Genomic DNA, 26,798 nt, shown 5'->3' with positions numbered 1-26,798 from the left:
TTAAAACTTCTCAAACTTGTGACTTCAAGCAACAGAAAACATCAATGGCCGAAGACTTTTGTACTTTTACTGTTGTAATTTGGCTGTTAGTCACTACAGACGTGTGATTATTATGCTATATGTGAAGTTTGGTTGTTTTCCTTCAGACGTTTCTTCCTGCTCCTGTAATGTATATCCAGCTGGTTGGGTCTGTGGGCAATCTGATCCTGTCACTCAGATTAACCAGATTAGGCTGTGGAAGCCGCCATCTTTACCGCCCTCTGTCCGCCACTTTTCTGTTTTTCAGTCTCCACCATTCTCCGAACCTCATGGTACATTCGGAGTTCTTCACAGAAGTATTGATACGCCCAAAAATTTCTCAAGAACATTAATTCATTTCTTTTGGATTTTATATCATCGACCAAACTCTTAATTCTGACATAAAAGGACATTCATCAATTGTTTATGTAAATACTTTGTGTTAACCACTTTTAATCTGATACCTTTAAATAAAACCCAGTACAACCAGTGACTTTTAGAGGTCCACTATTCAGTAACTAGAGTCAACCTGAGTAAATCCAGAGTTTTCATGCATCCTTAAAAAGTCTTAAATTTGTGTTTAAAGTATGTCCTTAAAATGTCTTAAATTCTTTTTTCTTTTTAATACGTAAATTGCAGATCTGAATTTTTGTTGTGGTAGGATTATTTAATTGAGTCGCACACAGACTCGAGGCAGTGGTGGCTGCTGCTAAATGGCTGCTAATATAACCTTGCTAGCTAGTTAGCTAGGTTTTTTACCTCCGTCATGACTACGTTCAAATTTATCGCTTGTTCATCTCAGCTATTAGCTGACGTCTGTTGCCAACGATACTATTTACTAGCATTATTTTATTTGTACATTTCTCTGTATCTTAAAGAAATTGTCTTAAAAGTCTTACATTTGAGTTGTTACATTTGATGGTTTGCAAAGTAAAATGTGAAAAACATTTATCTTCTAGATCTGCAAATCTGTTGCAGATGAAAAAAATAATACTTGTAGTTTCAGTTGTAGTGAAAGGGGAGTTTCACAAACTATTGACTTTTGTGAGCTGGATAGAAAATTCACAGTTGTAAAATAAAGTAAAACTGAGTAAAATTTGAGTCGAAATGTGCTGGTCTGTCACATCAGATACCAATAAAATATAGAGGTTTTTAAATGTAGCAAAACTTAAACAAGTCTGAATAAATATAAATAAAATACTCTAAATGTAAAATAATGTAATTTAAAAACATTTTATTGAATTAGTCTGTCATGAATTGGCCCAAATAGTAGATTTTTCTTATTTTCTAGGGTTTCCTCAGTACAGATCAAAGAGAGTGATGTACAAAAAAGACAAAACATATATTTTTATTTTACATTATGAAACAGTTAAATACAGTTATATTCCTCCTCCAGTCACTGCAGGTTTAACATAATGCACTTTTAGTTTATGTTGTTTCATTACGCATTGCAGACAGATTAGGAAATTATGTCAGGTAAAATGACAGAGACGAATGTCCCGCTAAGCCACGTCCGATCCTGCAGAATGAGCCACATGAACGTTATTAAGTGATTGAGATTGATAGGGGTCAGTTTTTAGGACCTCAGAGTCTGCTTCTAATTTCATCCTCCTTAATAATCAATCGAGAGTCACACCTTCGCTGGCGGAGAAGATCCTCCCAGAGACCGCAGGCTCAGCTGCTGGCTCTGGCTGAGCGGGAAGCGATCCATCTTCATCCCGGGCTTTTCCTGATCTGCGGTGGGGGGCAGATGGTGCTTCCGCTGCCCGGCGGAAAGTGAATTGAGTTACCGCTGACCCGCAGGTCCCCCACCATGCTTCAAAAGTGATCAAAGTCACCAGGAGCTATTAGTTTCAGTCGCCATGTGGCAATTAGTCCGTCCCTTATTAGTGGCGGGGAGTTAACGGGGCACAGCCCATCTGTTGGGATCTGAGGCGCGTTTACTGTCGTCCCCCTGCAGTTTGTCTCAGCTTTAGATTATCACAAAGAGGATTATTATATAGCTGCTATGCTGGATGCTCAGCTAGATTCTATCACTGTTTACTGACTGAAATATTGAGGATAATTACACTGCAAAAACACAAACTCATCAGTTTCTAGTGCAAATATCTTAACATAACAAAACTGACTTAAAAATAACATCAGCAAGATATAGAAGCTTGTTTTAAGTAAATAATTCCTTAATATTGATTAAATTAACTCACTAATGAGACATTTTTCCTATAAGTCAAATAATCTGCCAGTGGATTTAGTACGTTTTCATCAATATTAAGGACTAATTACTCAAAACAAGCTCTTAGATTTAGTTACTCATAAGTGTTTCAATAAGCAATAAATCAATTAATCACACAATGAATTTAAACAAGCTCCTTAATTTCCATTCTGATTATTAATATTTTTTAAACGGTAATTTTGTTTACAGGGACATAATAATCCATTTTATTCACGGTTTTTATTTCCATTTTAATTATTGTTTTTTTTTTGTTGTGTTTTATTTTAGGTACTTAAAATATGTTCCAGTTCCAGCGTTAAGTGCTCTTTTCAAAATTAAAGTTTATCGTAAAATTGTCTCCAGAAAACAATATTAGCGGTTGTTGCAATAATTTCTGGGGCAATTTACCATCCAGTAAAATTTGTATTCATACTTGTAAGTTAGTTTAGTTTTATTTCTTGAGTACTAAGAAATGAAACTACACTAAAAATACTTCATATGATTTTGTGTTTTTGCAGTGTAGCATCAGACAATTGGTTCAAATTACTTCTTTTTTGTTGACAGTCTGTTTAAATTGTGCTGATACGATACTACAAGTAAAAAAAAGCTTCAAAGTGAATTGCATGTTTTGCCTAAAATGAAAGCGGACATTATCTCGGTGGTTTTTAATCCTCAGTGAGTGGACGTCAGAGATTTGTCGTGACTTTCCAGAGGCCGTTTAATATTTCTCCAGAGATATTTTGTCGTCATTTTTGGCCATCTTGATCTCATAACGCGACAGACGCCGAACAGGACGGCGTTGCTCACAGGCTCAAAATCTGCAGCTCTTATTTGTATGATTAATAACGGCACCGAAGCTGCAGTCGTCCATCTGTTGTGAATCAGCTGCAGCAGTTTAGTCACAAAAGGAAAAACAGTGACTTTTCTCTTATTATTTTCTAAAACGACTGAACATTTCAAGGCTTACTGTAAATATGTAGAATCCTCAGCTGATTACTTGAGTTTTCCCAGTTTTGAATTGGTCAGTAAAATTGCTTCTGCTCATAAAAAGTTGAGATGTTTGGATTTTGGGTGGCATGGGTGGCTGTATCTGGTGAGTCAGAGCCATTTGTTTGCTCTCCCACTCGGGACGGAGGAGGGTGGGAGGGTTGGAGTGGACACTGAAAAGAGACGCTCACTCAGAGAAGATCCCAGTTGGACAGGAGCTGTCGTAGAGCGTCCTCCTCTCACAGACAGGACGCAGAAACTGGACAGTAAACAGAGCTTTAAGAGTCAGCTGGTCAGAAGTCTGGATGGACGGCATCAACACACTGGATGGGACTAACTGGTCATGATTCTCACACAAGGTAACGAATTTAGACTGGAGGCTTAATCAGTAATTACCTGTTGAGGCGACGGTCGTTTGAAGATAAAAGCTCATTTATGTCTTAATTATGTGTTTGTGTTGTCTCTAAGTCCATATGGTGCTGTCAGATTACTTTGTTATCTCACAAAATTTGGTAAACATGATGACCAAGTGGAGCGTTCTAAGATTAGAGACAAACTAATCAGGTGATTTACTGGCCAATTTAGTTTTTTACTGACTGAATGTAATTATGCTACAGAAAAGATACAAAATGAGATGTTTTTATTAATGATGCAGTAGCTGTGTATTCAACAAAATGAAATAATTAAGACATCAAGATGTATTTCACCAATTTTCCTGAAAAAAGGGGGTTATTTATTTTTATTTGTGTTTATTTATTTTTAAATTTATTTCCTTTATTTAACCAGGTAAGCCCCCATTGACATCCAGATCTCATTTGTAAAGAGGGACCTGTTGGTTGGTGCTTTATAAACTGAAAATGGTGGACGGTTTTACTTTTAACAAATAGGCAAAAATATTGCTGATCAAAGGTAAAATTGGCCGATTCCAGGCTTTAAACAATTGATTTGTGAAGCTCTACTTATGTCCTGCAGTGCTGAATATTACATACACCAAATATTTACATTTTGAAAAGACATAACCTTTTTTATTGTCTGGCATTAAATCTGATTAAGCTTTACCTGATGAAAGTTAAATAACATGACTGAAATTAACAGGTCGATCTCTGTAACAAAGGGACAGTTGGTGTTATAATGTTTGATGTTGATACTATTATAGTTTCGGACTCTTCTCTGGTTCTGTTGGATCCAGGTGATAGTGCCACCTGCTGCTGGTTGAAGGTTACAGTCTTTGGTTACAGTGTTTAGGAATGCTGTTGGTGTAACTGGCTGAGACGTGGTGCATTTACCATCTGTTCCATCATGTCAGATCTTTAACTGGCCCCTTACCACCAGTAGCTAAGCAGCTGTGTAGGTAACTCAGCTGTGGCTGCATTGGTTTAAACAATTCAGGGGTTTGATCCCAAACCTGCGTCACAGGAAAACTTTATAGTTAAACAATAACAGATTTTCAATTAATTGTCGATTAATGGTTTAGTAGATTAAAATTAAATCAGATCGATTAACTGATAACGTCCGCTTGGACCTTCTTTTAGTGTTGTAGTTTGGACGCCATCCAGCAGAGGGCGCCGCTGGGCATCCGTAAACAGAGCCGCTGGTGCGTCAACAAAGATGGCGGATAACAGGAAAGATAAACGGTCAAAATAGAGTCCGGTATGGGGTGCAAGATGTTCTTCATGCGGTTCGTTTTGAAATATAAGTTTAACATTTAAGTTTCATGTTAGCAGCGCTCATTCAGCTGAGTTGCGTGATGGAGCAGCGTCAAGATTATCAGCCAAAAATTAAAGATGTGACGGCAGAAAAGCGGAGAGTGTAGCAAAGAAAAAATGTGACATGATGAAAAAAACAACATGATTTTGCGGGCTGTCATGAGTTCATTCACTTTACGAAGCAACGTTTTAACCCTTGTTCGTGCAAGGACCGAGGCAAATGATACGAGTGAGGGTGTGGGGTCGGTTGGACCCCACACATTTGTAAACAGAAGGGTTAACATTCTTTCTGTTTCACATATTTTATTTTTAAGCAAGAGGTTAACATTTTGTTAGATTTTATAAAAAATAATGATTTTTTTTATTTTATTTTTTAATTCAGCATATGAAAAATGTAGCCCCTCGTGTTTTGGGAAGGTGATCGATCGTCTATCTTGATTTTTAGGAAAGTGATCGTTTATCAAGTTATCCTTAGTCGATAAGATCAATCAAATCTAGATTAAATAATCGATTAATTCTATCCCATATTAATATCTCTGATTAGAGCCTTCTAAGCTTCTTAGCAGTTAGTTTCCAGCAGCAGCAGCAGTCACTAGCGTCTCAAAAAGAGCTCATTGTAAATAAATCCATTGATTAGAGGAGTAGTAATCTGCGGTTGAGCAGTGGTCATGTGTTTGGGTACGCCAGCTTTTTGGCTCCTTGGGGACTGGGTGCTCTCATAAAGCAGCTTTGTGCCGTACGAACTTGAGCCACAAGTACCAGCTGGCAAGCTGTTATGCAATCACAGCAGAAACGTAAAGTAAAAGCCGCGTATGGACACAGTGTCATACCCACGCTTCGCTTGCAGCCCCGGGCGCTTCATTCTGACTCCACCGGTCCCACACACAAGCACGCAGTAACACCCTCCTCCAGATTGAACGCGATGCAGTATGAGGACAAGATGGTTGCAATACGAGGCAGAGAGAGATTAGAACTGTCCCGGATTGACAGACGGGCTTATGTCAGTGACCTCGTTTTGCTGCTTGCTTGTCACAGATGTGCTGGTCCTGATGCAAAGGGCTGCAAGATGTCAGGCCGAGGAGGGCGTAAACTCGGCGGAGGTTCCTCTAAATTATCTGGATGTTGTGTTCAAACTGACAGCAGGAGGTCTTGGTTAGTCAGCATGAAAAAATGCTTGTGCTGGGTTTGTGATGTAACGTCTCCTGCTTGGTGCCTTCGTAAATTACACTGTTGAAAGCAGAGGGAGTGACATATGACTGCGATGAGAAACTGTTATTACTTACAGAGTTTCTTTGTTTGGCTCTGTTTTAGCAACTGGAAGTAAAGCTTAATCTTTAAGAGTGTTAATTTGTTCCAGCTTGAACAAATACAATGCCTTGTTAAGGTACTCTTACTCACTGATATTTTAGTGTTGATCAACTACCAACTTTAAATTTTAGTGGGGTTGGTTCTAAAAAAATAATTAAATAAAAGACAGACAAATGCAGCACACATTTGTCTGATTTGTTGTTGCCTTTATTAGAGAGTGTCAAGAAGAAGCCCCGTATACAGGCCAGGCAAAAACCCAAGACGTAGACCTGAACCTTCAGAGACACATAAAGTCAGTTACAAAGTTGGCCTTCTAGATCCTGACGAACATTTCTAGGATTAAAGGACTAATGTACCAACAAGATCTAGAGGAACTCATTCATGCGCCTCAGATTAGAGACGCATGAATGAGTTTTCTGGACTGTTTGCAGTCCAGAAAACTGCAAACATGCTGAAACACTGAGCTCTTTTGGATCAAGGCCACAAAAAATTGTTTAGAGCTTCCTTCAATTAACAAGTGGAAAATTAAGTGTTTCAACCAGTGATCATTTTCTCTTAACATTTTAATTTCTTTGTTTTTGCTTGTTTTATTTTCCTTATCATGTGAAACTCTTTGAATTATTTTATTCCTAAAAATGCACTATAGAAATAAAATAGTCCAGTCCAATGAGAATAAAATTTAACTGTTTGGCCAACACAAAACACTTTGTGTGATGGTAAACTAAAATTACACTCTGAACAGAATGTATCACCTGTGAAACATGGTGGTGGCTGTATGATACTTTGGGGTTGCCTTTCAGATTTGTCAGCTGATTTGCAAAACAATTTGGAGTCATAACTGAAAATATGTGCAGTTTTAATTCTGATTGACAGGGAGGATAAATATGAATGCAAGCAACCATTTTAATGTAATTTTATATTTGTCTATTCTGTAAAATTCAAGATGTGGAACCAATAAATCAGTTAAACATATGATAAATTAAAACAAATCCAGTCATTTCCATTTGTATGATTTATTGTTTTTCTCTTTTCTGTCTCTCTTTCTTCCAAAGCTGGTCTTCAGTTTGGGGCTTTAACCTCAACTTTGTTTATAGAGACTTTATAGCTCATTTTATTTGTTTTTCTGTTGTTTTGTTTATTTATTTTGGATATTTAAAATGTCTTCCAGTTCCTGTTTTTAATGTTTGTTAAATTAAGGTTTATTGATCTTTGAGAATGTGTTCAGAATCATTATATTACTTGAAAATGGATTCAAAACCACAATATTATCATTTATCGCAATAATTTCTGGGACAATTTATCGCCCAGCAAAACTTATGTTTTGCAAAACTCTGTGTAGCAGAAACAATTTTATTACTGTTTTTGTTTCTCCAAAGTAGAAAGTAACTGGAGAACTCATAAATATAAGACTTGTCAAGCGTTAAAAACTTTGCTTCTTGAAGCAACATTAGACGTTGAATGAAACACTTGATCAGGTTTTTGCTTTGGTTGTAAATCAGTTTTAAGACCGTCTCCGTCTCCACAGGAAGATCTGCGTGCACTGCAAGTGTGTGCGGGAGGAGCATGCGGTGCGGTTGGTGCCAGGGCAGCTGGAAAAGATGATGACTAAGCTGGTGTCGGACTTCCAGAGGCACTCCATCTCCGACGACGACTCGGGATGCGCCTCGGAGGAGTACGCTTGGGTCCCACCTGGGCTCAAGCCCGAACAGGTCAGAGACAGGATATAAATTAAACTCAGATGCTCTCCTTCACCTGGACGTGTTCGTACACAGACCCAAATGATTTGATAGGCAGTAATTTCATAAACTGCTTTGTAAGTGGGTAAATTGCTGCCCGTTGTCTCTCATTTCTGCCTCTGTGAACAAACTTGTCTCCGGATTCAGGTGTACCAGTATTTCAGCTGCTTGCCAGAAGACAGGGTGCCTTATGTGAACAGTCCGGGGGAGAGATACAGAATCAAACAGCTGCTGCACCAGCTTCCGGCTCACGACAGCGAGGTAACGGGCTCCAGTAGAGGCAGAGAGACTCACCTGGTTGGAGAGAGAGACTCACCTGGTCAGAGAGAGAGACTCACCTGGTCAGAGAGAGAGACTCACCTGGTCAGAGAGAGAGACTCACCTGGTCAGGAGAGAGAGAGTCACCTGGTCAGGAGAGAGAGTCACCTGGTCAGAGAGAGAGACTCACCTGGTCAGGAGAGAGAGAGTCACCTGGTCAGAGAGAGAGACTCACCTGGTCAGGACAGAGAGACTCACCTGGTCAGAGAGAGAGACTCACCTGGTCAGAGAGAGAGACTCACCTGGTTGGAGAGAGAGAGTCACCTGGTCAGGACAGAGAGACTCACCTGGTCAGAGAGAGAGACTCACCTGGTCAGGACAGAGAGACTCACCTGGTCAGAGAGAGAGACTCACCTGGTTGGAGAGAGAGAGTCACCTGGTCAGGACAGAGAGACTCACCTGGTCAGAGAGAGAGACTCACCTGGTCAGAGAGAGAGAGACTCACCTGGTTGGAGAGAGAGAGTCACCTGGTCAGGACAGAGAGACTCACCTGGTCAGAGAGAGAGAGACTCACCTGGTCAGAGAGAGATAGACTCACCTGGTCAGGACAGAGAGACTCACCTGGTCAGAGAGAGAGAGACTCACCTGGTCAGAGAGAGAGAGACTCACCTGGTCAGAGAGAGAGACTCACCTGGTCAGAGAGAGAGAGACTCACCTGGTCAGAGAGAGAGACTCACCTGGTCAGAGAGAGAGAGACTCACCTGGTCAGAGAGAGAGAGACTCACCTGGTCAGAGAGAGAGACTCACCTGGTCAGCTCTGGAACACACACAGTTACAGAAACACCTTCAAAACTGGAGCTGAATTTAGGAAAAAGACTGAAAAAAAAACACTTTACTGGTTGGAAGACGAGTGGAAAACATGAAAACTAAATCCATCTGTTTTCCATCCATCCTTTCTTTCTCTCTATTTTTTTTATCTGATTGTACTTTTGAAATATCAGTAATCAGTGACACTTTGAAAGATTTTTAAAGGACTAAAACAAAGTTTCTGAGTCTGTGAAGCTGCTGCATTTTTACATAAAATGTCTCATAAATCTGTAAGTTTCTACCAGTAATCTCTGTTTTCTCGCAGCCTCAGTACTGCAACTCTTTGAATGATGAGGAGAAGAAAGAGCTTCGTACGTTCAGCCAGCAGAGAAAACGAGATAACCTGGGCAGAGGCGTCGTCAGACCTTTCCCTGTTACCATGACCGGAGCCATCTGCCAGCAGGTGCACAACACTTACAGCATCATGATCATATTTCATGACCAGAGCTATACAACGCTCAGGTTTTCCTTATCCAGCATTAATGCACAGATGTGAAAGCTTCTTAAAACGTATCAGAGCGCGTCAGGCTGACGCTAAGCGTAGCTGCATGTATGTGCAGGTAACGCTTGGAGGCTGCAGCACACAAGAGTTACTGATCACAGAGCTGCAGAAGCAAATTACTGAGTCCTCTCCATTTGCTGAAGGATACACCACCTCACTTCCTTCCCTCTGCGCCACACCCGAACCAACCTCATCTGTTTTTCCAGTGTGGCAGACAGATCAGCGGCGGAGACATAGCTGTGTTTGCCAGCCGGGCGGGTCACGGCAGCTGCTGGCACCCCCAGTGTTTCCAATGCTCGTCCTGCAACGAGCTGCTGGTCGACCTCATCTACTTCTTCCAGGACGGGCAGATCTACTGCGGCCGGCACCACGCCGAGAGGCTGAAGCCCCGCTGCCAGGCCTGCGATGAGGTGGGTGGTTATCTTTGTCCAAGAAATGCTTCTCCTCATGATTACGGCTAATGATCATTTTAGTAATCGATTTTTGTCCTGATGATTAATCGGAAAAATATAGCAGATTCTACAGATTTTATATTTAACTGCTTAAGCTTAAGGTAACTTTTTATACAATATTAATTGATTATCTCAATAATTAATTAATCCGATTAATCGTTTCAGCTCTAGTCAAATTTATTGCCTTGATAAATTTCAGTCCATCCCATCATAACGTATTATTAATAAATTATATAATAGAATAGTGACTTGAATCGTATTGTTTTTTTTATCTCCAAAGTCCTGGAAAAGTTGGAAAACGTACCTTAAAACTGCTTGAATTTTCCCCGTCTCCATCTGATCATAAACAGAATTCACTAACCTAATCTCTGTCCATTAATTAAATCTTTTTAAAGGTTTATGTTAGTCTCTTTCGCCTGGCCGCTCGCTGTGATTAAGAGATTAGTTTGCTGAAGGATCTGACCCACAGCGGCTCTGAGGGCACTGGGTTGCAATCCACTTCCTGTTTCTGTTTACCCAAACTGTCAGTGTTTGTTTGTTTACGTACCTGTCCAACCCTTTATTCCAGATTATTCTAGCAGACGAGTGCACGGAGGCAGAAGGAAGGTACTGGCACATGAAGCACTTCTGCTGCTTTGAGTGCGAGGCGGCGCTGGGCGGTCAGCGCTACATCATGAGGGAGAGCCGACCGTACTGCTGCTCCTGCTACGAATCCCTGTACGCAGAATACTGCGACACCTGCGGAGAGTCAATAGGTACAATGCAGTTCTACTCGGTTCAATTCAGAAATACAGTAACCCTTTATGTGCCGGGGCGTCATAAGACTGACATGACACTGTCATAAACATGATATAACACCTGTCATAAACATGAAGGAGTCTTATGACTGTTCGGTAAATCATGACACTTTTAATACAAAGGTGCTTTAAAAGTTGGATTAAAAGTCCATTAAAAGTGCCAAATTTGCATTTATTTGTAAAAATGACATTTTACTCCAAAGTCACGGACATTCATAAAGACTCTTTAATGTTTATAACAGGTGTAATTCCATGTTTATAACATCCTTATGTCAGTCTTATGCACCCAATGAAATAAAGCGTTATCAAAAATATTTTATTGATCCCAAAAGGTAATTAATTGTTGTTGCAACTCATTAATCCAAAGTCATCAAAGTGTTATTAGACAGTAATGGGCAATTGCCAATTTTCCCTCCTTCCTGTTTTCCTTTTGTTAGCCTAAAAGAAAATTAGACAAAATGTGATTAAATCATTCCAGGTGATTTTATTGTGTGTGTATTTCTAAATGTATTACTGATAGGAATTTATACAGGGTTCCTGCATAACTTTGAAAAGTATTGCATTTTCTTGTAGAGAAAAAAATCTATTTTGTTTCTGTATATTTCATTTACATCCTTTATTTGATTTGCTAAATCATAATATAAAAATCTAGACATGTATTTAAGCGTTTGTCATTATTAGATCTGCATAAAAATTCAGTATGGGAAATGTTTGATTTTTTTAAAGTACTTTGTTCCTCCGTGTTCTAAGAGAAAAAAAATCTAATACTGCTTATTAAATGGGGAAGTTTTCACAATAATTTATTTTTAATTTGCTAATTCATGTCGAGTTTAACAGGATTACAGTTTTGAAAACTCATAAACGTTGTGGTCCCAAAGTCAGGTTGCTGTACTCCAGTTAACGATTAATTGATTACTAAATTAGTTGATGTTTATTTCAATAATGTATTAATCCGATTCAGCCCTAAAAGTGCTAAACATATATTTTTTGTAAAGGTTTTACTTAATTACTGTCTTAAGCGTGTTGTTTTTCAGAAAATTTAAAATTTTTGAGTCTTTATACTCCAATTAATGATTAATTGATTACTAAATTAGTTGATGTTTTCAAAACCGATTAATCATGATTAATTACGATTAATCGTTCCAACCCTAGCCTCCTGTAATGTCTAACAAAACTGATTTATTTTTAATATTTAAAGAGAATACTCATCAATGTAGCAGATAATCACCTGAAAGTCTCTCCTCAGGTATCGATCAAGGCCAGATGACGTACGAGGGTCAGCACTGGCACGCGGTGGAGTCGTGTTTCTGCTGCGCGCGCTGCCAGCTGCCTCTGCTCGGCCGGCCCTTCCTCCCACGCGGGGGCCTCATCTTCTGCTCCAGGTCCTGCTCCCTGGGCGACGACCCCAACAACTCGGACTCATGCGATTCGGCGCTGCAGAGCAGGTCTCCCCATCACGTCAGGCGGTGGGGGACGCCGGAGAGGGTGCCCTGCGGCTCCCCTCTGCAGCCACTAGAGGGTGTCAAACACTCTCCTGCACAGGACTGCATTCACACTGCAGTGGAGAGTAGAGGTGAAAATGACTGATTAGGCATTAAAGTGTGAGAACATTAGCTGTTTTTGTTAAATATTCATGTGATTTGCTTCCTTCAGGGCTTCACTGCAGCGCTCCAGTTCAGAATGGGGTTCCTCCACACACCGCCCATCCTCCTCCAAGAGGCTCCTACTCGCCTCTGCCTCACATTCACCTGGGAAACGGCTGGCCCAGCGACGTTCCACACTACAGTCTGCTGCCAGGGGACAACAGCGTCAAACCGCCAGCCACGGGTGTCCAGTTGCAGGAGGAGCTGAATGGAAATACTGGACTAACTGGTCGTAATTCAAGAGGAACCTCCACCAACAAAGACTGCAGGAACTGGGTGGAAAAGACAAATCAGGCAATGCAAGGTAACAGAAACCCCAGTGGGAGCCTGAGGAGGGATCTGGCCTCTTCCCAGGACCAGCGTTTAGGTTCAGGAAGTCTGGCTCAGTGTTTCAGAAAAAAGACGTGAGGGGAAGCTTCAGGACGCACACAAGGGTCAGTCAGCAGCAAAGACCCAAACCGGTCAGGAAGCACACCTCTGGCTTTGGAGTGGCCTAGCCAAAGTCCAGCCGTGACTCTAATTGAGATGATGTGGCATGACCTCAGACTAGCTGCTCGTACTTAAAATGCCTCTGGAATTAAAACGATTCTGTGAACAGTAGCGGGTTAAAACACTGAATGACTTCCTGTTTTAAATAAATCAACGTGGCGTCTCTGCTTTAGTTTGGTCTCTGATAAGAACGTCACAATTAGCAATAAATCAATCGCATGATAAACTAAAACGATAAGAGACACTCTCCTTTAATATTATTGAAAAGCCGTAATTTTTAGAGATAAGACAAATATTTAAACCCAGTGAAAATATTTAAACCCAGTGAAAATATTTAAACCCAGTGAAAATATTTAAACCCAGTGAAAATATTTAAACCCAGTGAAAATATTTAAACCCAGTGTGAAATGGTTAGTTTTAGGCCACCTAATCTGAATGATTATTGTTTTTTAAAGTGCAGTTTTGTTTAGAGAAACTTGTTTCTGTTGTTTTATTTTTACATTTAAAATGTTTCCAGTTCTAGAGTTAAATGTTCTTTTGAAATAATTTTTTAATTTCTGAATTGGTGTTCTCACATTAGTACAAATTATTTTTATATTACCATAATAATATAACTATCATAATTACTATAATTGTCATTATTACTAATAATTATATCATAATTATTAGTAATAATAACTTATTAGTACTGATAATAGTTATCATTAATTTTCATAATATTGTAATTTTGAAAATGGCCTCAAATTGACAATATTCATCATTGATCTCAATCATTTCCTGTTCTTGTCGCCACATCAGGCCTCTTCTCTGATTGTTCCCTCTTTTCTCCTCAGACACGCCGCCGCCATCATCAGACAGCTCCCCCGTCCTCCCACCTCCTCTGCCCCTTAAGTCCCGGGACCTGATGCCGCGGGACTCGTCCCCTCTGTCCCCGTCCCATCGGAAGGACCAGCCCCCCGAGTCGCCTCCTCCGCTGACGCGCAGCGGCCAGGCCAGAGTCAGCTTCAGGGAGCCGATCAGCAGCAGCTACTCTGTAGAGGAAGACGACGATGACGACGATGAGGAGGAGGAAGAGAGGCTTCATGTCAGCATGGAGTCCAAGCAGCCTGAGGATGACGATGGTGAGGTGGGGGGTTTTGGAAGCAGGCTGCACCTTCAGAGAGGCATCCCACCACAGATGGATCTACTGGGTAAGCAGAGTCCCTGGTGGTTCTGTGTTGGCCGAGATGGGTCGGTGGTTTGCTAAAAATGAAACTCGCATTTAACTTTTCATGTTTGGTCAGATTACAACTCCAGGTCTTTCATTGGGATTAAGACACAAAGAGTTAAGTTCAGGTTTTTGCTACAAAAACAACAAAATATATTGTTTAATTTCTTTTGCTGTTGATAAATGATTTATTAGATTAAAATTAGTTCCAATCGATTAACTGATAACCTTTAGTGTTGTAGTTTGGCTGCCATCCAGCAGAGGGCGCCGCTGGTCATCCTTAAGTAGGCGTTGATACAGAATTAAAGATGGCGGAGGAAAGATAAAGGGTCTGAACAGAGTCCGTTTTTAGGTGCTGTATGCATTTTTATTATTTAGTCAAAGTGTAATTTTACAAAATGTCAGACTGACATTGATTTTTAAGCATTTTTAATTTTTAATGTGATTCTCTATGGAATCAATTTTTACTCCATCTCTAATCTCTAGAAGGTTTGGATTAATTTTAGGTCACAAAAACAAATTTAGCAGGACAATTAATTGTTTGAGAAGTTATTGTAATAAATGATAATGTTGTTTTGAGAAAATTTAATGGCTTAATACTGCAGGAATACATGCTCAAAGGTAAATAAACTTTAAATTCTAATGAATATTTGGCTTTGAAACAAAAAAAAAATTAATATTCAAAATAAACAAAATGATGAATGGTTTGTCCTTCAAAAAACAGACCAAACCACCAGACTGAAGGCTTTTATCATCCAGTTTTTGGTAGAAAGAAAAAAAAAACAATAAATAATAAAAGTTGAAACTATTGAGCTCATTTTATCAAGCGATTACTTTAATTTCCTTTTTTCCCCGTTCAGACGGCTCTTCGTATCATCGTCATCACCTGAAGCGCGGTTGGGGCCGCTCCCGTACGTCCTCTGACCCCGTCCTCCCTCCGGGTTTGGAGCGGCGCCGGTCTGACAGACCCCGACTCGACACTCTGGACTTGAGGGCTGAGAGCCGGAGAGACGCACGCAGCTGCTGCAGCTCCCTGAGCCTCCAGCAGGGACCCCACAAACACGAGGACTGCTGCTCCACCTGCTCCTCCTCCTCCGAATCCGAGGAGGAAGGCTTCTTTCTGGGGCAGCGGATCCCTCTGCCGCCGCAGCTCCGGCAGCCCAACGACGGCCCGGCCAGGCGGCCCGAGGAGGTTCTGGAGGCGCAGAGAGACCGCGGCCTGAGAGGCAGCATCCGGCGGAGACGAGCTCAGAGCGCCAAGGAGAAAGATAAAAACTGCGCCGTATCCTGAAGCAAAAGCTACTGAGCATTCGTCCTCCATACTACCAAGTATTTCTGGTCCAGTTTCTAACGCAGTCGTCTGAGTAAACTTCAAATAAGACTAAACTAACTTACAAGTAGCTTTACAGCAAAGTACAGGAGCTTGATTTAATCAGTAATTCACCAATCCACTTTTTTCTCTTCTGATATCGATACAGACATGTGAAGTTTAGAATCGATTGATACAGAAAAACAGGACTGAATTGACTTGCAAAGGGTTTTTTTCTTAGTGTTTCAACACCTGACAGTCTGGTTGGTTCGTTTTGATTATGGACCAAAACTGCAACATTTGTTACATTTTCAGCTGCTGTGGTTGGATTTCACCCTGCACTGTCAAACAAACCAAACCCTTTGAAAAACCTGTTCCCCTCTTCACCTGTGGGGGCGCTGCAACAGGAACTACTGAAGGAAATGACACAAAAACCTTTGAAGAAGACGCAGTGCAACTTCCTTTCTGAACAAAGATCTGATGCTACAATCTGAGTAGCATCAGATGTTAGCGGCTGTAGGATTTCTGTTTTGTCTTTATTAAAAGACCACAAGTCATTTCTCCCACTGGCATTAGACTGGATTTATTTTGGTTATATTACCCAGAATGCCCTGTGCTGTTGTCTGCTTCCTGCTTGCATTCATAAATCAACTGGGATAAAAACCAACGTAAAATAAACAATTAAGAAACTGAAACTGACTAAAACTGTAGGTTGACGACTTTGGACAAACATGTAAAAACAAACTGCAACAAACCTTTAAAATGGTTCAGGAAGTGCGGTTAATGATTCTAAATATAATGTAAAATAAATAATGCATAGAAGTAGACTGAATAGATCTGCCCTAATAGACACAATATCCAATCTAGATTTTTTTTTCTTCAATATCGGATCGGTGCAGATGTTAATGTAGATCAGTCAACATTAAGAAATTATTGACTTAAAACAAACTCCTGTATCTTGCTGAAAATTATTTGAGTTAATTTTGTCTTATTTCCAGTGTATGAAGATATTTACTCTAGAAACTAGACTTAAAATAGTTTGTTGTGACTTTGCTGAGTGGTTTCTGAGGGTGACGCGTCAAACCACAGCCTGTCTGCCAACACAGTGAGGGAAACACATTTTACCTCAGAACCTCATGCTTCTGCTGCTGGTCTCTGACGTTACACTGCAAAAACACAATAAAAACACAACGTCCTACCAGGTAATTCAGGTGAACTTTCTACAGCAAATATCTTGGTACACTAGAAATAAGTTTAACTAACTTAGAAGTAAACTTTCAGCAAGAAACAGGAGCTTGTTTTAATATTGATTTTCACTGACAAAACATTTTCCTGTTATAAGTGAAATAATCTGACAGTAGAACTACAACTTTTTCATCAATTTTAATGATTTTAATCAATTAATCAATTTTAATTGACTTAAAAAAAATCTATATTTTGCTAAAAAGTTATTTTTAAGTCAATTTTGTCTTATTTCAAGTGTACTAAGATATTTACAATAGAAACTGCATCAAAAATACTTGGTAAGATTTTGTGTTTTTGCAGTGTATGCAAAGTCTTTAAATAAATTAATCTTCTATTGAAGCTGCATCACTTTAAATGAGAATATTTAGGGAAAAAAACAGTTTCAGTTAATAGTCAGTTTTGGGAAAAAAAATCTCATGTTAAGAAATAATTATTTTGAATTTGTGTTTAACCCTCTTGGCCAACAGGATAAACATCTTTGCCGATTCCTCTTTGCTTGTTATACGTCCTTAAAAAGTCTTAAATTGATCTAAAATGAAGGCCTTAAACCATCCTAAATTCATACAAATAGTGAGTTGGCTTTAAATATTTTTCACAGGACAGTTTTTTTCTTCATTGCGTTCTGCAATTCAATGTGGTCGAGGCTATCGCTAACTAGCTGCTGATATACCTTTGCTAGCTAGCTTTTTTGCATCTATCGTGGATAAGTGCGAATTTATCGCTAGTTCGCAGGATGATGTTTGTATATTTCTGTGGAGATACAGGTCTTTAAAATCAGGTTTTACTGACTCAAATTTAAGACTTTTTAAGACCATTATTACTGACATTTAAGGGATTGCTTGGGGATGTTAAAAATGGGTCAGGCTTCTACATCAAATTGTTCTGTTATTTGAGTTGGATTCAACACTACTGCAGTGAAAGATTAATTTATTTTAAGGCTTTTGCTGCATCTTTACCAGTCGGTGGGGAAAATCTGAATGAAACCTGTGGGTGGTGAATGTGAAGTGACCATTTGTTATAAAGACAGACCACAGTGACGCATTACTGCTCTTTAAAGTTACATTTAGTTACATAAACCACTTTCACCTCCGTTTTTAACAAATGTGGGCAGGCTAAATTTCCCCACCTGTTATAAAACACATAAAAATGAACAAACACAAAGTTATTTAACTGAATATTACAATTCTGATTGTACCGATAGAAAAATACCTGTTTATAATTTCAGTATGAACTAGTTTTCCCATAATGCTGTCTGTTTATTTTCAGCATTTCGTTGCACTTTCTGCAGGGCATTTTTACTGCTAAGGCCACAAACTAACATTGAGATCATGATTGAGGTTTCATCATAAATGAGGCCTTTCCTCAGCTGTGTGTTCAGTTTTCATGCTGCACAGAGTGACTCAGCTGAGGGAAAAAAGACTTAATCACCCTACTGAGATGTTTCCTGCAGCCAAATGTCAAAAGGCTGCACATTTTTTCAAAGAAATCTCAAAATGTGCTCTCTGCAGACGTATACATAAATTATTTTTCCCTGATAATGCGTTGGATGTTTAAAAATGCTTCAGTGGGGATGTGCAGTTTGGATTCTCACCCACATGCTTACATGTAAATATTTTACCTGCTGTGCCAACATTATCTTACACTCTGAGCTACGAACTAAACTAAAATTCCCTTCAAGAAACTTTAAAAGTCTCTTGTCTTTGGTGAAAGTTTATTTATTTTTATATGTACTGTGTAGATCACTGTTCATTGTAAGTAAAGTGAACAATACATTGACACTCGGATGTTTTTCTCTGTGATTAAATTTGACTAAAGGTTTTTGTGTTAATGTGTTTTTTTATATTTGTAATTGATTGAAAAGTCCCAACACTGCATGCATATAAGTAAAATAAAACATTTTAGCATCAATTATGTGTACATAATGTTCCTTGTTGTTACTTTTTCTCTGCATGCTGTGATCGCTTCAAACTGAAGTAAAATTCCTGTTCACACCATCTTGATTCTGATTTATGTTTTACATTTTGTCACATTACATTAATCAAAGTACTGCACAACTGTGGACTGGAGGGAAAATTTTTACATGGATAAATAAAACTTGTTTAGGGCGGCAAATGTTTCTTTGTAATTTGAAAAAGGCCGCTTATAGTTTTGATAAATATCTACTAAAAAGTGTTCTCATGTTTAAAGAACCATAATTTTATTTTTAGGTTTTAAAACAGAAAGATGCTAAATCTTTGCAACATGAGTGGATATTGTTTTTTCTATGGGATGTTGATATTTGTTGAAAATGCTAAAAATAAAAAAAAAAAACTGATCTAAGGTTTATATATTAAATGTCAATAAGATGTAAGCACTTAAAATAGAAGTCAGGCATGAACTGTTAAAAAAAAGATCTAAAACTGAAAAGGAAAGAAAGATGGAAAAAGGTTTGTAACTGGCAGAAAAATAATTTTAAAACAGTAATTTTGCAACTAAAACAATAATCTTGGAACAGTAAAGTTTTGAAACTGAATTTATTTTAAAACTGAAAAGTTTTGAAACTGAAATAATCTTGAAGCTGAAAAATAAGTTTTAAATTTAAAGAAAAGAAATTGAAACAAAAGTACAGTTTCAAGATGTTCCAGTTTCAAAGCATTTCACTTTCAAAATTAAAGACTTGAAATAGAAAGAAAACAGTTTTGAAACAATTTTGAAACAGAAAGTTTTTAAACTTAGTTCCTTCCATATTTGTGGTTTTTATTTTTTATTTGCTGCTCCAAATTTTATTTATTTTTCTACAACATCTTTGGACCCAATTTAGCTCCTTAAATTTTTCAGGTTGTGACGTGAAAAATGTCACGTCATCTCATCAACCGGATAACTTCGTGGTAAAGTTTACACAGTTCCCTAACTCTTATCAGCAGTAATAATATATGCTGTACAGTGCAGAGTCCAGTCTGAGTAAAGATTTGCTCTCATTCAACTAAAGCACCAAAATCTGCTCATTGCATTGCATTTATTTAATAATCTTATCAGCTGAAAGCTGTCGTTACTCTTTTTTTTAATCATTTCTGCTCATGTGAAGAACCAAGCCTCTTTCCAGTAAATTACAGGCTTATCTTCTCGCTCAGAAATCAAAAACAGTAAGGTAGTCACGTGACCTGAGCCTCCTTCGGGTTATTTCCTTGAAGACGCCTGATTGGTCCAATCAGCCGGGGGTGGGCGGGGCCTCGGCCAGCACACATGAGTTGTCAAACAGGTTTGTGTTGTTGCGCTGGTAAACGTTTGTTTCGGACACATTCATGCGGGAGGATTAGCGTCCCGAGTCGGCTTGTGTTCAGCAGAGACCCCCGGAACCCGCGGCTCCGCTCTTCACCGCTCAGGTGGGTTTTTAAAGGAGAAAAAGCGAGAGAAAACCGCGAAGTTACCTGCTTCCTAATTAAAACCGACTTAATCTTGTCAGGACTGGACTCCAGCGTTTACAGGCCCTGAGGCTAATCTACCTGAGGGCCCTTTTTACTGCTTTTTCCCCCAATGCCTCCCTCTTTGTTTTTGCGTCCCGTCTCTCCTCATGTTTGCCTCTTGTTTCCTCCTCAGCTCAGCAGCATGTTAGGACTTGACTTAGAAACATTACATTAGTGGCTCTATTTTTGTTCCTCTTACCCTCCCCACCCCCTCCAACATTCCTTCCTGCTTTGTAACCCACCAGCCTGCTGCTTTAATTATATTTTTCTGCTGCCGTGGTTAATTTCGTTGAGACAGGTGAGGACTGGAGGTTTCTCCCAGCAGGATCTTGGACCAGCTCAGCCTGGAATGGCAGACATGTCGAGAATTTAACTGGCAGACGCAGACAGCATAGTTTGAAGCACACACTTGATCTTTATTGGATACAGACTTTCCTTGACCTTCTTCACTTTAGAGGCTGTTTTTGGGGGATAACCTATTTTAAAAAGGGGGTGAGGGAATCATTGTTCCCTCAGCAGCAGCTGTTGGGTCGTGATCCGACTCCAGACAATAGCAGGCTGACAGCTGTCCTGATGCTCCCTCAAACGCATCTCTTTTCACAGCCAGTCTGCAAATGAAGTGTCAGTTTTATTGTGTCTTTGTCTGCAATAAGATGGATGGCTGTTCAAGTCAGACTTCAGCCAGCAGGCAGCTATTGAACTTGGGACTGGGGTTGGGGAACCCCTGCTTGGAGGTGTAAATATTCTCAACTTGTGTAAGTTTAGTTTTAGCCTTGCCGTTGCCTTCCCGTGCAAATTCCGCTCGACAAAAAGATCAGAGTGGGTTTTCTCCCCTTCGCTTGGATTCCCTCCGGGCCAATTAGCGACCAGCAGCAGCCTAAGTGAAAGATGACAGATTTTTTGCGCTGTGTTTATAATTGTAGTTTTAACAATGGCAGCGGAGGAAACAAAGTCCCCGTTAGCCACTCTTCCAAATATTGAACTAACATGAACAGCCATGTTGTTCTGTTTTAGCAGTGGAGGCCGGCTGTTTACAGCTGAGGCAATTTCCAGTAAGCGTCATAGCATCGAACTAGCGCATTACATACGACACTTTATTTGAAGACATTTACAGTGTACTGTAAATTGTTTATGACATTGTATGTCTCAAAAGAACAGTACAGATAAAAAGCAAATAAAAAGAAAAGGTGAGGGGGTTTAGGTTTCAAACGTTTTAACGGCCATTTTTTGTTAGCCTTTGATAGATCTGATGCAATACTTATAATTGAAAAAAGCAGCAAAACATGATTTCCTTTCAGTGAATTTGTAGCAATGAATATATTTATCCAATAATAATACAATATGATAAAAGTAATCCAGACCCTTTTCCATGAAATCCCTTCTACAAATCTGTCCCAATGTTTAACAGATGTGAAGAGCTCCTTTTGAAATGAGGCTGTATGAGTTTGTTATTAACAGGATGAACAGATAAACATATTTTACCTACAGTTTTATTTTCTGGGGATGGATAGAAAAGGTTGAGATTCAAACCTTTTAAAAAGCATAGAAGGGATGGCTCCAAAACCTTGGCACAATCGGCAGATACAGCATTACATACGACACAAGCTACTACTGAGCTCTCATGTGACGTCACACTTCAGCAAATTCTTAACTGAAGAATCGAGTTGCTATGGTGTTGCCATAACAACAAGTCGTAAGCTTACTAGTTTCACCTGCTTCCTATCCAACTTATAAACATCATAAGTACATTTACCATTATTACTCAATCACAATTTTTGAGAACTCGCCTCTAAGATAAAGAGTGATATTTACTGTAGTACTTACTGCCAAACTAAGAAAATTAGCATAGCTAATGTAGCTTTTATCTGCAAGCTAAGAACATGTAGCCGTTGCTACACGTAGGCTAGCGCATTACATACGACACAGAACCCAGAACCCTGTTATTCAAACGAGAAGGCCAGATGTTTAAGACTCAATTCAATTCAGTTCAAAAGTACTTTATTGATCCCAAAGGGCCATTAAAGTATTTCTGAATTGAATTTGAATGAGCAGAACAGCGCAGTAAGACAATGGCCAGGGTATGCGTTAAGTGTTCTTTACAAAATATACGTTTCTTTCAGAGGAAAAACTTATGCCATTATCAATATATTACTTGAAAATGGTATCAAAACAGGATCTTTAGTGTTTATCACAGTAATTACTGGGAGGATTTATCATTGCGACAAGTTAAATCGTGATTAAAATATTTATTGAAATAATTAATGAATTAAGAGATCGATTAATCGTTAGCTAGATTACACAGACTGAAAAAAAAGTAACAGGTAATTTAGCCAAAAACTGTATTAAAAATATACATTTTCTATTTTGGATAAAAGAAAAATGTGCATCCATAGCGACTAAAAGAATGCAATATTGCATTTTTGTTTTTAAAAGATGAAATTATTTTCATTTTGTACATTTTAATGTATTTTGAACATTGCATAAAAAGGGTTAAAAGAAATATCTTGAATGTGCTATTTTATGTGATTAATACGCCTATGTTATGCCACAGGAACATTAAAGCATATACAACCTGAGAAGATGATAAACTAACGATTATTTCAGTTATCAGTTACTCAGTTATTCTGATAATCAGATTAAAATTTTTTCAAATTCTGAAAATTTTAAATTTTACCTCAAACTTTTTTAAAGTAAAATATTTGAAATATATTAAACAAAGTTAGCAATTTGTTAAATTAGTTGATTATTTTAATAACCCATCACGATGAATCTTTTCAGTCTAGTTACAGTGACACTGCAGTGTGTTTCACTGGTATTTTACGTGGCAGCATTATGTTTAGGAATGCTATTTATGCAGCAGGAACAAGGAAGTTGCTCGACGCTGACGGGAAAATAAAATCCGACTTCAGTTACAAGTAATCCATTATCCTATCGATTAAGTGGATTAAAAATTGGCAAATTCTGCAGATTTTTTGCGGTTGTGACTTAATTATTGCTGAGGGTATTGTTCTTTCAGCAGATTGTCTTTTTTTGAGTCTGTATTTATACTCCGGCTAATGATTTATAGATCACTAAATGAGTTGCCAATTATTTCAATCAATTAATCAAATTAATTGCTTCAGCCCTACAAGTAGCTGAAATAAGAAATCTAGTTAATAGTTTGAATGATTGCAATAGGCAGCCAGCTGGAGCTGCTGTGACGTCAATTTCCTTCTGCGCATGCGGGTCGTAAATCGTTTACACAGGAGAATCACTGTGGTTGGATTTAATTAATGGCATCAACGACCGTGCCAAAAACAAATAAAAACAACAAGAAAAAAATCAGAAATGAGCATTATACTAACAATTATCTCCATGGTAACCATTCAAAATGATTGTTTTTTTTTTCTGCCCTAGAGACGCAGCTGCTCCTCTGAGTTTTGAAACTGCTCCTTCAGACTAGCCAGCAGCAATTAGCAAACCCCTGGTGGAGCTGTGTATCAGCTGAGCTCATTATACAATCTACTTCTCAGTGAAACCCTATTTAAAAAAAAAACGTTAAAAGGTTAATAGAGGAGCAACATTTTGATAACTTCCTGAAGGCTGAGCTTTTAAAGAAACAGACCCAATTTCAAGACCTTTATCAGGAAGTAAAATACTAAGTATGGTCAGCATTTTCATAACTGAAGTTAACATGGTTACTTGATTATACTGTAAATGGTCACTTAGTGACCCTTTAAAACAGAATGTGGTGTGAATACTTTTTGGTTTAATGAGTGTGGCGTTGTGGTGGAGTTTGTATTTGTCCGAAGTTTCCAGGAAAGTGTTGTAAAAGTTTTATTGACATTTACTGAGAAGTGACCGACTCTCCTCTGCTGTCCACAGGAAGTCCAACTGTCAGGCTGCTAAAGGTCAGCAGAGGTCACATCTCTTGGTCATGGCAGGAAGATGATCACCTAGCGTTCAACAGGAAGCCACACAGTGAAAACAGGAAGCTGCAGTCATGCCAGTGGAGGCGCTCCAACATCCTTCAAGGCAGCCGCTGAAAGCTGCTGTAGGAGTTTCTCCTCCGCGCCTGCGACCGAAGGGTCCACTGGGTCCAGACTTCTACCGACGGGCCCAGTCGGGCACCAGCGCCCCGAGGCAGAGCGCCGTGGAGAGACTGGAGGCGGACAAGGCCAAATACGTGAAGAGTCAGGTGGCTCTGTCCAAGCAGCAGCCGGTCCGGGCGCCGGCGCTGAAGAAGCCGCTGCTGAATCCCGGCACTCCGCTGCGGCCCACCAGGAAGACCCCGACCCAACCCAGCCACAAGCCGGAGGGGGTAGAGCTGGACGTGGAGCGCCTCAGCAGCCTCATTAGTGACCTACCCAATGGACCCCAGTCCCCCGCCAAGCCCCCAGTGCCGAAGGTGAAGCCGCGGCCGCCTCCACGCCCTGACCGGGCCGTCGCCGCTACGCCGAGGCTAAAAGCAACCGCTCCTGCCACGGTGGACACTCCGGTTTGTCCCGGGGCGCCAGCTGCTGGGACGGTACGCAGAGTGGACGTCATACCCCAGGCGGACCCAGTGCGGCTGGCCTCCAGACCGCCGCAGTACGTGCGGCAGCCGCTCCAGCCGGTTCCGCTTTATCCCCAGCTTCCCCTGCATCTGGCCACGTCCAGCCAGAGGCTCTACGTCCAGAAACCGGTGCCACCGGTTGCTCCCAAACCCGAACCCTCGGCGCCGGCGTCCCCCGCCATCACTAGGCTGTCCTCCTCCAGCTCCAGAAAGCGACCCTCTCTTACCCGGTCCAAGTCGGACATGAGCGACCGGTTCTCCCGGGCTGGCACAGAGCTGGAGCGCTTCTTCAACCTGTGCGGCCTGGAGCCGGCCGACCTGCAGGACCTGCCGGCCTCCAGCTCGGACATCGTGTCGCTGGCCCGCTTCCGGAGCGTCAGCGCTCCCGGGTCCGAGTGCGGCGCCTCACAGAGAGGCGGCGAGGAAGAGGAGGAGGAGGAAGAGGCCCCGAAGGCGGCGGATCGGGTTCCGTACGGCGTATCCGTCATCGAGAGGAACGCCAGAGTGATCAAGTGGCTGTACGGACTGCGGCAGGTCAAGGAGAACACGACAACGAGCACAAACTTATAGCGCAACACGAATCCACAACGGCGCAGCTGAGCTACGTAGACGGGAGGGGAAAAAAAATCAAAATTTCCACAAAAATCTCAGAAATTTTCATGGGGTGGGGGAGGAGTTTGAGCTCAAAAAGTTGAACATTTGAGAAAAAAAACTCAAATTTTGAGATTAATCTCAAGTTTTCTAGAAAAACCGTGGAACAGAAAGCGTGGAAAGGATGAAGATTTTTGACTTTTGAAATTCAGAAAATCGTTTAAAAAAACAATTTGAATTATTTCAAAACTTGAGTTTTTTTACTGGCAGATTTTCAACTTTTGGTGCTCAGAATTTTTTTTTTTATTAAATATGAGATTAATCTCAAATTTTCAGAATTTTTTTTCCCCTCAAACATTTTTACTTTTAATATTCAGTTTTTTCCAGAAAATTTCAGGGAATAATCTCTATATTTCTGGTGGAAAATTAGTTATTTTTTTCTGTCTACCATGGTCCTAACACATTGTTGAACAAGTTTTACCCAGGGGTGTCCAAACGTTTCGTCATGTGTCCAAAAGAACTGGCTGCCCATGAAAACAAACAAATGTAGTCCTCTGTGTAGAAAAGGGATGTTATTCATTGTAAATTCAAATATTTTCAAAAGGATTTTGCACATTTGATGTATTGAGAGGAATTTTCAGATTATTTTTGGCTTGATTGAATTAATTTATTCTCGGAATAAGAACAGGATTTGGGTCACTTTCTTTGAAAATGTTCACCATGGAGCAGAGTCTAATACATTTGATGAAAGCTGGAGCAGAGTCGGCTTTTCAGTAGAAGTTTCTGCAGACGTGGTTCGACTTGTTATAAAAACTGGTTTATGTAAAGATAAATACTTTGTTTCCATTCTAGGAAAATGGTTGATTACAAATTGAACCTTATGACAAATAAAGTGTTCAGCAGATGAACTGTCCAGCAAACTGTCTGGTGATGGACCGCACAAAATCAGTTTGAGGGCCACAAATAGCCCCTGAACCACACTTTGGACACCCCTGATCTGACCTAAAATTGAATAATTTCTGCACTGTTTGAGTCTAAATGCAAAACTGACTGAAAGATCAGTAAAAACGCTGCAAAAGCACACTAACTTAAGCATTGTTGTTCTAGTTTCTAATGCAAATATATTTGAAATGAGACAAAACTAAAAGTTACTTGTAAGTTAGTTTTGTCTTAATTTAAATCTAAGACATTTGTACTTGAAACAAGACCAAACATACTTGATAAGATTCTGTTTTTGCAGTGAATGAAGAATTGTGTCAGTCTGGGTGAAAGTTGGTGACACTTTTTGTTTTACCGTTTTGTTTCTGTTCCTCTTTGTGAAAACAATCAGGTTGTTTTTCTCTTTTTGCTGTTGGAGCCATCAGACATCGTCTTTCATGGATCATGTCCTACTGGAAACAAAACGCTTAAATAAAAAAATGACAAACTACAGAGTGACGAATCTCAGTGAATCAACTCAAATATGAGAATATGCTACTACAGTGATCCCTCACT

At 39.8% G+C, this 26,798-nt stretch overlaps 2 protein-coding genes across 3 annotated transcripts in view; both read left to right on the top strand.

Moving 5' to 3' along the window:
• The window catches only part of prickle3 (prickle homolog 3), a 29,049-nt gene extending 10,319 nt beyond the window's left edge, over window positions 1-18,730 (top strand). For both annotated transcript variants that reach the window (XM_014983850.2, XM_014983849.2), the window contains exons 3-11: window positions 7,757-7,940; window positions 8,115-8,228; window positions 9,358-9,495; window positions 9,801-10,004; window positions 10,615-10,801; window positions 12,090-12,416; window positions 12,497-12,790; window positions 13,809-14,165; window positions 15,043-18,730. In XM_014983850.2, the coding sequence (XP_014839336.2) occupies window positions 7,757-7,940; window positions 8,115-8,228; window positions 9,358-9,495; window positions 9,801-10,004; window positions 10,615-10,801; window positions 12,090-12,416; window positions 12,497-12,790; window positions 13,809-14,165; window positions 15,043-15,473 (2,236 nt within the window). In that variant the 3' untranslated portion in view covers window positions 15,474-18,730. The remainder of the gene's footprint in view (window positions 1-7,756; window positions 7,941-8,114; window positions 8,229-9,357; window positions 9,496-9,800; window positions 10,005-10,614; window positions 10,802-12,089; window positions 12,417-12,496; window positions 12,791-13,808; window positions 14,166-15,042) is intronic.
• A 1,215-nt stretch (window positions 18,731-19,945) lies between these two features.
• fam110a (family with sequence similarity 110 member A) lies at window positions 19,946-26,735 on the top strand. The gene is made up of 2 exons (XM_014983852.2): window positions 19,946-20,098; window positions 24,044-26,735. Exon 2 carries the CDS (start codon window positions 24,162-24,164, stop codon window positions 25,281-25,283), a length of 1,122 nt encoding a protein of 373 aa, XP_014839338.2. The 5' UTR covers window positions 19,946-20,098; window positions 24,044-24,161; the 3' UTR covers window positions 25,284-26,735.
• The last annotated feature ends 63 nt before the right edge of the window (window positions 26,736-26,798 follow it).

This window comes from Poecilia mexicana, unplaced genomic scaffold (assembly GCF_051168715.1).
Source record: "Poecilia mexicana isolate PSO_F unplaced genomic scaffold, ASM5116871v1 scaffold_7, whole genome shotgun sequence".
Taxonomy (NCBI): Eukaryota; Metazoa; Chordata; class Actinopteri; order Cyprinodontiformes; family Poeciliidae; genus Poecilia; species Poecilia mexicana.
Note: the sequence above shows the minus strand (reverse complement) of the source record. Positions and strands in the feature narration are given on the sequence as shown.